Source organism: Zootoca vivipara, chromosome 15, assembly GCF_965207765.1.
Source record: "Zootoca vivipara chromosome 15, rZooViv2.hap1.1, whole genome shotgun sequence".
Taxonomy (NCBI): Eukaryota; Metazoa; Chordata; class Lepidosauria; order Squamata; family Lacertidae; genus Zootoca; species Zootoca vivipara.
The window spans coordinates 18,050,527-18,062,189 of record NC_142598.1 but is presented as its reverse complement, the minus strand read 5'-3'; the positions used below and the strand labels follow the sequence as shown (position 1 = coordinate 18,062,189).

Here is an 11,663-nt window from a genome sequence, read left to right as displayed (position 1 = left end):
ACTGTTATTAATTGCCCAATTGTTAAAGGGCAGATTACACAATTGTGACAAGAAACTAAGAACATCTGGAGGATGAGTCAACCACCCTTCCTCCTACAGCATTTTTAATTCAGCCTACAGGGAAACTAGAAGCTGAAGCACTGCCTAGAGCATAAAGCAAAAAGAAGTTGTTTCAGAGAAAGAGAAAATGCTGAGGTTGTAATGCTATGCAAACTTTACGGGCAGTCAATCCCATTCAAATTAAGATGTGTATTACTCAGCTGCATATAATGTTCTACTGTATATGGAAAAAAGGTAACCAAAATAATCAAAGGATTATAGCCCCTCTCCTGCTAGGATCATCAAGTGTTGGGGGCCTTTTAGGTTAGAAAAAGACAACTGAGAAGTGGCAACATGGTGTTTATAACATTTGAATGGTACAGTGACACAAGACACTTAGCACCTTCTTCTATAGATTTGGGGCACAGTAATGAGAAGAGTCTCCTGCCAACCTAGCAGTTCGAAAGCACGCCAAAAAGTGCAAGTAGATAAATAGGTACCGCTCCGGCAGGAAGGTAAACGGCGTTTCTGTGTGCTGCTCTGGTTTCACCAGAAGCGGTTTGGTCATGCTGGCCATATGACCCAGAAAAACTGTCTGCGGACAATGCCGGCTCCCTCGGCCAGTAAAGCGAGATGAACGCCGCAACTCAGAGTCGTTCGCGACTGGACTTAGCTGTCAGGGGTCCTTTACTTTTTTTTTATTGAGGAGAGTGCAGAACTGTGGCTGACCAGGTTTCCGAAGAGATGGGTCTAGCATTGTCTCCCAGAGCCAGGCAACACCTCAGCTTGTGGTAACAGCTGTGCTCATCTTGACAGACCATGTTCTATACATTTTTGCTAGTAAAGCAGGTACCCTGCCTTGGCTATAAAGCTTGCTGGGTGGGTATAAAAAGTTGTTTGGATATTTTATTTTCTTACTTCTTCCCACTGCTGGGCACCACTTCAGTTTTCAATAAGGAGAAGAGACTTACGTAAGTAAGGTTGGGGAAGAGGATTTTTTTCCCTTCCATTTTTACCCACTCCCCAAAGCCAAACCATAAACTCATTCTTAAAGTATGGTTTGCAGTATCAACAGCTGCTGAGAATTCCAAGAGAATTAACAGGGTTGCAAAGCAAATAAATTTGAGCCTTTGAGAAGTGTATCTTGTACAGTTAATTGTTTATAACATTAGTTCACCAGTGACCCAAAGAGTGGATGATACATTAAATGCATACGGGCACTTCCAGGGTATCCATTTTTTCTTGTTTAAATAGCAGCCATGGCAGTGGTGATGGGGGAATCAGAATCATGGCATGTGGGAAGAGGGTTAGAGAGTTAAACCTTAAGCACTCATGAAAATGCCATTGAAAATGCCTCCAAAGTTTTTTGTCCTGAGAGGTAAGCTTCCACTGGCACTGGAGAAAGCTTCCCTATCTGGAGCAAATAGCAACTTTTGCACACAATTTTAATCAGGGCTGCAGTAAAGAGGTTACAACATACACCCATCACCATGTGCTACAGTTCTTATCAGCCCCCATATGGTTGCTATTTAAATAAGAAAATCATACATGCATACACATATAGAACATATAATCTTGTTTGGCCCTCTTTGTGAAAAACCAGTGAGCTGGCCATTAAACACAAGCAAAGCAACACCCCTTCACAGTCCCATGGCACCCCTGTTGCTGGTTCACCTTACCACAAGTCAACTCTTACTATCCATTTCAAGGCCTTTCTCCAAATGTATGACATGCTGAAACCAAGCCATATCAGTGGAATGTTTGCCCTTATCAAGTCATTACAGATACCCAAATCTGGTTCCACTTTGGGGAACAGAATGCTCTGTTATTTAGATCATACGCGGTGGAACCTAATAAATTAAGTGGGAATGTATTCCTATTTGACATCACCACAGCATTTAACTATAACATTTCCTTGGGAAGAGTCTAACAGGTAACCTTTCAATACAAAGACACTCTAGATAGCATAGGTGAAGCCACCTCACCTCCAGTCAATGGAACCTCTTTCTTTTTGGATCGGGTTTAGCTGAAGTGAGACTGATATTCTCTTGGTACAAAAGGGACAATTTGAAAAGACTCTTGTCAACACATGTCACAGATAATTGTGACCTAGCAGCTTTATTTGATGACATCACTCCTTGTACCAGAGTAGGGTCTTCAACAACTGGGCAGAGTCCTCTACGCTTATACCATCTTCCTTAATTCCAGAGAAGCTTGGCCCCAAAAATGAGGATGCAGTTTACGGAAAAGAACCACAACAGTTTTATGATGCAGGCCCTCAACAAACAGAGAAAGAACCGGGAGTTTTGTGATGTAGCCCTCAGTGTGGACCAGAAAGTCTTCTATGCCCACCTCAACGTTTTAGCAGCCATGTCCTCCCATATTAGGAATCTGATATCCAGCAATGACATGAAAGCGGATGATGAACTCTTTATTATCATTGATGCCAAGTTCCTGAGCTCCGAGTTGGTGGAGCAATTGCTCGACTACTTCTATACTGGGAAGATTGTAATTTCTGAGAAGAACGTGGAGGACCTGCTGAAGGGAGCCAAGTATTTCAGTTCCCCATCTCTAAGGAGCCACTGTTCTGACTTCCTCCTTAGGTCCCTTAAGAAGAACAACTGCCTCTATTACATGCTCCTGGCCACCTCATATGATATGAAAGAAGTGGCAAATGCTGCTTATGATGGTATACGAGACAACTTCAACTACTGGGCAGGCCCTGGCATAACAGACTTTATGCACTGCCCCCCTAACGTCTTCAGCAGGCTCCTTAAGGATGAACATCTTCATGTGCAAAACGAGGACCAGACTCTCTCAACCCTCCTCCAGTGGGTGAAATACAGAAAGGCTGAAAGGGAGAAATATTTTAAGAAGTATTTTACCTACATTCATTTATCCGCTGTCTCCACCAGTATGCTTCTGTCCACTTGCCGTGAAGTGTTACTCTTTGCAGACCACACTGGTCCCCTGTCCCGGATAGAGAGCACTTTGAGTGATCGTAAAAAGGGCAATCCTCAAAGCCTGATGCTTCAACAAAGGAAAGGGGCGTTAATGGACTCTGTGGTGATCTTAGGAGGGCAAAAAGAGCAGGGCAAGTTCAACAGTGGGGTTTTCGCTTATATCATTGGAGAGAACATCTGGCTAAAGCTGACAGAGATGCCTTACAAAGCAGCTGCTCTCAGTGCAACATCACTAGGGAGATACATTTATGTTTCTGGAGGAACAACAGAGCAGATCTCTGGCTTGAAAACAGCTTGGAAGTATGATATAGATACTAACTCCTGGATCAAACTTCCGGATCTGCCTATAGGTTTGGTCTTCCACACCATGGTGACTTGTGGGGGGGCAGTGTACACTGTAGGAGGCAGCACGGCCCCAAGGAAGTACATTTCAAGTATCTACAAGTATGACGAAGGGAAAGAGAAGTGGATTCTTGCTGGAAAGATGAGTATTCCTATGGATGCAACTGCATTGATCACCAAGGGAGACAAGACTATTTACATTGTGACAGGAAGGTGCTTGGTGAATGGGCGCTTCTCCCGAGTAGGTGTGCTGGACTGCTTTGACACTCAGACTAAGAATGTGGTGCAGTACATCACATTTCCCATTCAGTTCAATCACAAGCCCTTGCTGTCCTTTCCTCAGGATAATGTCTTGAGCATACAGAGCCACAAAGAGAGTTTGGAAATAAACCTGCAGAAGATCAAAATGAGCAAATCCACAAAACTTGTCCCACTCTTGCCGAATAACTACAGCTTGGATCTTTCACATGCAGTGTGCTCAATTGGGGATAACAAGGTGTTTGTGTGTGGTGGCCTGATTTGCCCAGGTGAAACACGTCCAGAGGAGTATGCCATCAACCGACATGCATATATGTTAGATCAAAGTGTAGGGGAATGGAGGGTTTTGGCTCAGCCTCCAGAAGCTCTGGATTGCCCTGCTTGCTGTACAGCTAAGTTGCCATGCAAGATTCTCCAAAAAACTGTAGTCAATTAATAGGGAAGACAAAAGCAAACCAGAATTTCTAGCAATAAAGGATGACTGAATTGTAAATCACAGGTAAACACCAGGTTTCTTCCCTTCGTCTCTTTAACAGTGTAACTAGGGTGGGCACAACCATCCAAGACAGGGGCACAAATGGGTCATGTATTGATAGTTTAAAAGGTAAGATTGTGTCATGTTTTCTTTTCAGCATGGAATACTTAAGCATGTTTTCAAAATGGTAGATGGAAAGTCAGAATCCAGCTTGCTCTGAGGCCAGCCAGCCAGCCCGAGAGCCACCACTACAGTTCCTCCTTGGGCTTTGTGCCTGGAGCCTAAGGACCTCTAGCTACTGATTGCCACCAGCTGGGGAGAAAAGCAAATAAATGTGATGTTGGATTGCAGCGACCAGCACAGCAGCTTCTGGGAAGAAACACTCATCTGACCAGTGGGACTTTGGAATTGCAGCAGCAACAGCTTCTAAAGTCCACAACTATTCTTAACTATCTTGCTGCTGGTTTTTCAGGTGGCAGCAGCAACAGAGAATTAGGGGCCAAAAAATGACTAGTTATGGCACTGATGCATATGGTTCTGTAGCACTAAGGCAGCCTGTGCTCTGTATATAACCAGGGGTGGGTGCCTGTCTGCTTGTTCTCGCCTGCTTCCTACCCCTTAGGAAGCACAGTCTACTTCCTGAGGAACTAGAAAACGCACAGAATTTTAAAGAGGAAGAGATGTTACTCTCACTAATGCAACGTTATGATTCTTTGATCTTGTGACTCCAATGCGAGTTTGCTGACAAAACCTTTAAGAAGGTCTAAGCCCTGCTTTCGATTCCATCTTTGTTACCGGATGGACACAGTTGGAAAAAATAAAAGCCCTCTGCCAGTTCTCTTCCTCAAGCAGCTCTTTTGCCATTTACAAATTGCCTCTGGACCTCAAAGGAAGAAAATGGGTGTTATCGGTGCCATAGACTTCAATTGGTTTAATAGTATTGATCCTACCCATAGCCCCCCTGTTCAGAACTGGGACCATTCTGCACCCCTGTGAACTTTTTGCTTCACAGGAGGAAAGCCACTATTGGTGTTCATTATAGTCTTCCCTCCTAGGGCAAACAGAAGGGTATGTGCAGTTCTCATCCCATGGTGCAGAAAAGGGGTTTAACCCACGTGCCATGTTCCAAATCCTGATTGAGGGCCCTGTGATGGGTTTTGTGTAATGTTTAGAGTGTTGGACTATGATCTGGAACACCAGAGCTGGAATCCCCACTCAGACATGAAGCTAATTGGGTGACTTTTGGGCCAGTCACTGTCTCTCCGCTTCACCTACCTCACAGGGTTGTTGTGAGGATAAAACTGGGATAAGAGAACCATGTTTACCATTTTGAGATCCTTGGATGAAAAGGTGGTACACAAATGTCATCCATCAAACAAACAAACAAACAAATGTTATATGCAATCACACATTTGACATAACATTTTAGTTTGTGTGCCTGGCTGCTATGAAAAGTGAGAGCAGCATAGCAGGTTTAAAAGGAAGGGGGAAAGGCAGAAGCTTCCCACTTTTTAGCAATGGATGCTGGTCCACTGAGGTTACTAAGGCACAAAACTCCCTAGGAAAATGTCAAGCATTTTTTCCTCTTCAAAATCACTCTCTCCTGACACCTCCCCCCATTTATACTTCCTTGACCATACAGGGAACATATCTGCCAATCTCCTGTTCTCTGGCCAATCAGCTCTCTGCATCACTCAGTCAATCCTAATCCAAAAGTATGGCTATGGCAAAGAGGTGCTTCCCATGTGTCTCTAAGGAGAAAAACCATGTGATTAGATTGCAGGAAATTTAGCCCTAGCAAACAGACTCTTATTCCATCTGTTATTATGGGGCCTGTCCAGCACAGTCACCAGAGCAGATATGGGAGGAGTAAGGAATGCTTCCCAAACAGCCCTATGTGCTAACATTAGCCCATGCTTTCCCTGAAGGCCAGAGAAGCATCAGGAAACACTTCCTAATTTGAGGAGCATTTTGTTTGTTTGTTTGCTGAGTTCAGTATTGTTTTGTGACTTTGCTAGAAAGAGCAAGCGAGTCTCTTTCAATAAATGAATTTACTTAATCATTTTGCATATTGCATTTATCTTTCTGGGAGGCAAAATAGTGGGTGGCTTGTGTATATATTGCAACAAACTATTAATAATTTCTCTACATTCATTATTAAAAGCTGCTGCTGCAGAAGCAACTGACAGGACAGCACAGTGCAGATAAGGTAGATTTGAACTGCGTGTAATTACAGAGTATTTTCCAGGGTATTTCTAGAAAAGGTGTGTGGATCTGCTTCCAATCAGCCCTTCCCCTAGCAAGGTATATATCTTGAATACACAGGAATTGGGTAGGGGGATGCTGTCGCTATTTGAATTTGTCTTGTGAATTTCTAAAATGACAAATTTGGGCTCTGTTTGGATATGACTCAATTCTACATCCTTTCCCAAACCTGGAAGATAGTATCCCAAATCTTGAAAAATATCTGAGACTGATTATGATTAGTCTGGTGTAATGACTCTGCACATGAGCAGAGACTGCACATTGTCAGGACTGAGCCATACACTGCAAATACCGTATGTTCAGCTGTGCACTGGTGTGCCCTGGCTTGAATGAAACAACCTCTCTTTTGGGGGGGATAAATTACCACTTTGAATGATGAATGCTGTAGTTAAAATGATTTGGGGGGGGGAAGAAAAGCTACATGCAACTGGACACACATTTTCCTCACGTGTGTACAGGCAATAATCATTTTAGGCACATCCAAATGATGCACGATCATGCATGTGCAGGTTGTTCTGACGCATGATGAAGTAGGCAGAAAAAGAGGCTGAACAGGCTTACACACTTTGACAACACAAGCAGGGGCCAGGAATGCAACTCCTGTGCAAAATGGTTGTCAGTATATAGGGTTTTGGCAACATGTTTTTGGCAACAGATGTGTAGGTGTAACTCATACATGAATTCGTCATGCGCTATGGCTTAATTTCTAAATAGGAGTATGGAGTCAATCTTGTCTGAAAACCATACTTTGGCCGTGGAAGCTCTTTCTTCCCCTGTACATAGGTATGCGTATAATAATTGATTTTTACTTTTATTTTAGAGAGAGGAGACAATGGCACTCTGCACATGTGAAATGGCTCACTTTCCTAAATAAGTTCTGTGTGAGTCCTATTGTGATGAAAACTGCAAGGTTAAAAATTGCGGCCCTACCATGTCAAATTGCTACCAGTTGCCATTGCCTTTCAGTGTTCCTTCCTTGGCTAAAATGACATATGCAGTGTCTCTAACCCATTTTTATTTTTAACCCAGCTGCCTCAGAGGCTGCAATCTTAAGCAAAGAGTGTGTGTTAGGAGGGGTGGCTGCATTGCTTAACTCTTTCTCTTCTTGTAGTCATTTCCCCCCTGCTCAAAATCCCCCTATAGGAGCTTTTCTTCCTAAGCAAGGATGGAGGAATATATATCCATTCCCCATCCCACCCCCACATCAGCAGGAGCCCTAGCCCTGTCTCTGCTTCCTAACTCTCATAAACACCAATCAAGCCCTCTCTTACAAGCATGCTTCACTGCAGGTTGCTAAAGAGTTAATCTGCCCTTGTTTTTCCTCTTGAGTAGCTTAGGCTGAGGATATTTCACAGAGGGAGCTGCATTGAACTGTCTGTTCAGTTCTTGGTCTCTCACAATCCATACATTCTTGAGCATATATTTAATACAATGCTATTTGGATAAGTCTCATTTTTAAAGTTTCCCAGCAGTCCAAAAATCCTGCCGTACAGCAACTGGAAAAAGATTGCTCAAGAATTCAAGGTCCTAGCTAGCTATCCTTCACAACATCAATCAATCATTTTATTTGTATGCCGTCTTACCAAAGTTAAAACCATGCTCAAGGTAGCTTACAACATATAAAAAATACATAACTACAAACATAACAAAAGTAGTCATAAACCATAAACAAAAACATCAAAACACATAAGACCAAATTGAACCATTTCCACATAAATCATAAGATCCAATATAAAGATCCAAAAAATTGACAGCAACAATAGCAACAACCCCCACCAAACAGTCCCCCCTAAACAATACCCCAGCTCCTTTAATAATCTTTAAGGCATGTATGTTGCTAGATGTTGCGCACGGTTTAAATCCAGGTCTTGCTAGCAGGTTTGCTATCTAATATGTGAACCAGCTTCATTGGGTTCATCGGATACAGGCTGTGTACACATTACTGGCTTAAAAGCACAGTTAGGTTATTCTTTTTCTCAATTTGGATAGAAGCTGGTTTTGAGGGTAAACTCTTCAAATATTTTGTGCAGTATTTCATTAAGAAACAACAGGATAGACATGGACCGTAGCTAATGCCGTGTGCACATCGCTTCCCAAACCAGCAGTGAGAACGCACTAGATGGATAGTAAACAGGAGTGTGTACAAATCCTCCATATTTTTTAAGTGGGCCTAAACCCAAGGTTGGCTGCAATCCTAAACACATTTAAATGCTGTAATCCAGGACTTTTGAATTTAATTAGATTTAGATACTGTATAGGATTATGAGGTCTGGCTTTTAGGCTGTAGCTGTATTCCACTAAACAATAAAAAGGAGAACAAAGAATTTGTTCATCCCTAGGATGACCACTTATTTTATTGAAAAAATATAGCCCGCAGAAGCCCATGAGAGGTAGTTGCATGCAATCTGGAGAAATCTGGCGAGGTGAAGACAGGAAAAAAAACCTGATTAGTCAGGAGCAGAGTCAGATGGTAGGTCATGGATTATGGGTGCACAGCAGCTTGTCAGTGAGAGGCAACCAGAAATAATCCTTGCTTGAAGTACAACCTGGGCGTGGGTGCCACGATAGAATCAAAGCTTGGAAAAACAACATTGTATCCAGTATTATTTCAATTTGGAATAGATTTCTTCTCCCCCCAAGGCGGTAGACAATCAGCTTGCTCAAAAGCCCCAATCTGTAGCTTTGTAGGGCAAACAAAAGAGCCCACTTCCTCCCTGCTTGCATTTTTTTTCCACAGGTGGTGACATTTATTTACTAGAGTATCCCTAATTATTAATGCCGCTCACCACTATTCTTTAGCTACATTTTAACTGGATTTTTTGTCTTTTAATAGAGTGCTTCTGCACAGAAAGTTTTAGGTGCTTTCCTGACACTTTGCAGGTTTTCTTAACAGAAAAGTGACTTGTAAATACACAAAGTAAATACTAAATATACCCACACAGAGACAAACATATTAAATGAGGTGGCTGTGTACTCCATGGTTGTTCTGTCTTACTCAGATGAATTGAGGAGCAGAAATTACACCAAATCCAGGTCAGTAAAGAGGAATATGTTGTCTCCTGCTGCCCCTTCCTGCAATTGTAATTGAGGTGAAAAAAGGTTGTAGTGCGTGGAAGCGGGGATTTTTGAGCAGGCCATTGGGTTGCATATGAGGTCTAGCGCACTGGCCCACTAGATCTTCCATTCCAGCAAAACTAGTTGCCAACCAAGGGACTAGGATGACTCTGACTGCAGTAAGGCTTTGGAAGTTGAGCAACCAAGCTTACAATTGCACACATTTCCAGAGAACTATAACAGAAAGCGGAACCAGTTGTCCTTTAGAAGGAAGGGAAATGAGAAATAATAAAGCTTGCCACTGGAACTGGCTGATGTAAAGTTCTGTGCAACTATCTTAAGACCATCTTGCTCCAGTAAGGATTCATAATAAATACAGGGCTTTTTCTGGCCTTGTTCCTGTGCTTTTAACAGCCTGCTATGCAAATATCTATCAGGCCACACTTTCATAATTCTGGTTTACATGTCAGTCAAAACGTCACCTGCTTTGTTTCTGCATCTCAAGTAACTGTAAAAAGTGCAGAGGCAATGGAAGTTAAACAGAAGGCAACCCCAAGAAAATGGATTGCAGGCACTGAGTTTTACATTAAAAGAAGCAACCATTTACCGTGTTTCTCATATTTTAAGACATGTCTTATATTTTTTTACTCAAGAAAATAAGCCTATGGCTTATTTTCGGGGGTGTCTTATTTTTTGCCGAGCCCCGACTGAGCGGGAGCTGGCAAAGGCAGCAGCCCGCCGCCGGCTTGGAGCTCGAGCCGGCAAAGGCAGCAGCGGCGCTTTGCCGAGCTCCAAGCCGGCGGCGGGCTGCTGCCTTTGCTAGTTTTCGCTCCGTTGGGGGGGGGAGCAGGAAGTCGCTCGCAACTTTCCGGATCCCTCCCCGCCGGTCTCCTCCTCCTCCCCGCTGCGCCTCCCCTTTCTGGGTTTCTCGGCGGCACCTCCTTCTCCTCTTCCGACGCTGGCTGGCGGCTTTGTGCTGGAATGCCGCGTGCGCAGCTTTCAGGTACCGGTAGACGAGGACGCGGGTCGGGGGTGGAGATGCACGTGTGAACGCCCTGGGTGAAGGGTCAGAGGCTGCAAGGCAGGGGTACGAACGCAATTCTCACCCGATTCGGTGGAGCTCGGCAAAGCGCCGCTGCTGCCTTTGCCGGCTCGAGCTCCAAGCTGGCGGCGGGCTGCTGCCTTTGCCAGCTCCCGCTCAGTCGGGGCTCGGCAAAAAATAAGACACCCCCGAAAATAAGCCATAGGCTTATTTTCTTGAGTAAAAAAAAATATAAGACATGTCTTAAAATATGAGAAACACGGTACTTAGGAAGGAGAAAAAATAATCATTACGTTAATAATAACAATTTAAATAGATTTATTCAACTGAAACAATAACATTACAGCATATGTTATTTGCTTAAACAAACATCCATGTTTGTTAACTAATTTGGCTAAACAAAAACAAAATGTATATATTTTAAGAAACTTAGACTGTCAGCCCAGCCTACACATGAAAAACTTAAATACTGTCCACTCCAAACAATCAGAAAAATATTGTTTCTATCCTATTCACTGAACTTCTTGAAACTTAGCACTGAAGGAGTTGATTCTGTATTCATAGGTTTGTAGAACAATAGAATTAAGGTCTTTTTCTCAACTCTGTTCATGTTATAACATTTTTGCTGTGAAGAAGAGGCATGTGATCTCTGCTGAGTCAAATTCAGTTTTGAGAACTGCAAAAGTAAACCAAGCACCTGTGATAATATCTTGTAGGCAGAGAAACTGCCCAATAATCTTACAAAAACCTCTGGAAGAGCATGACATTGTGAATGGATTAATGGAATTTATTTACCAAAAAAATTAAACATATACAACCTTATTCTACATAATTAAAAAACTAATCTTTATTTCATGATGGAATAACCTTTGGATGGTAATATATTTTCCTCAAAAAGCATTTGATTTTTTAAAAAATCCAATTTAAATAAATAAATCAAATTTAAATTTAAAAAACCGATTTTTTTTTTAAAAAACCCATTGATTTTTATCCACCCTGCTTGCTCCCCCCCCCCCACTTTCAAGGAAAGTCCAAAAGGGGATAAATGTAGCACAGAATAAAATGAATGTGTATCACAGTCACTGACAGCTCTACAATACTGCTTCAAAGTTTCTCAATTTATCGTAGTGGACACATCCTTAAACTGCATCTATAAAGCCTGCAGAATAAAACGGTAAATGATGTGGACCATACCATATGATCCTTCACATAAAAGTCACACTGA

General features: G+C 42.6%; 1 protein-coding gene across 1 annotated transcript; it reads left to right on the top strand.

Annotated features, from left to right (window-relative positions):
* CCIN (calicin) lies at positions 1-6,136 on the top strand. Its single transcript, XM_088658669.1, has one exon. The coding sequence runs from the start codon at positions 2,266-2,268 to the stop codon at positions 4,036-4,038; it is 1,773 nt and encodes a 590-aa protein (XP_088514795.1). The 5' UTR covers positions 1-2,265; the 3' UTR covers positions 4,039-6,136.
* Positions 6,137-11,663: the final 5,527 nt, after the last annotated feature.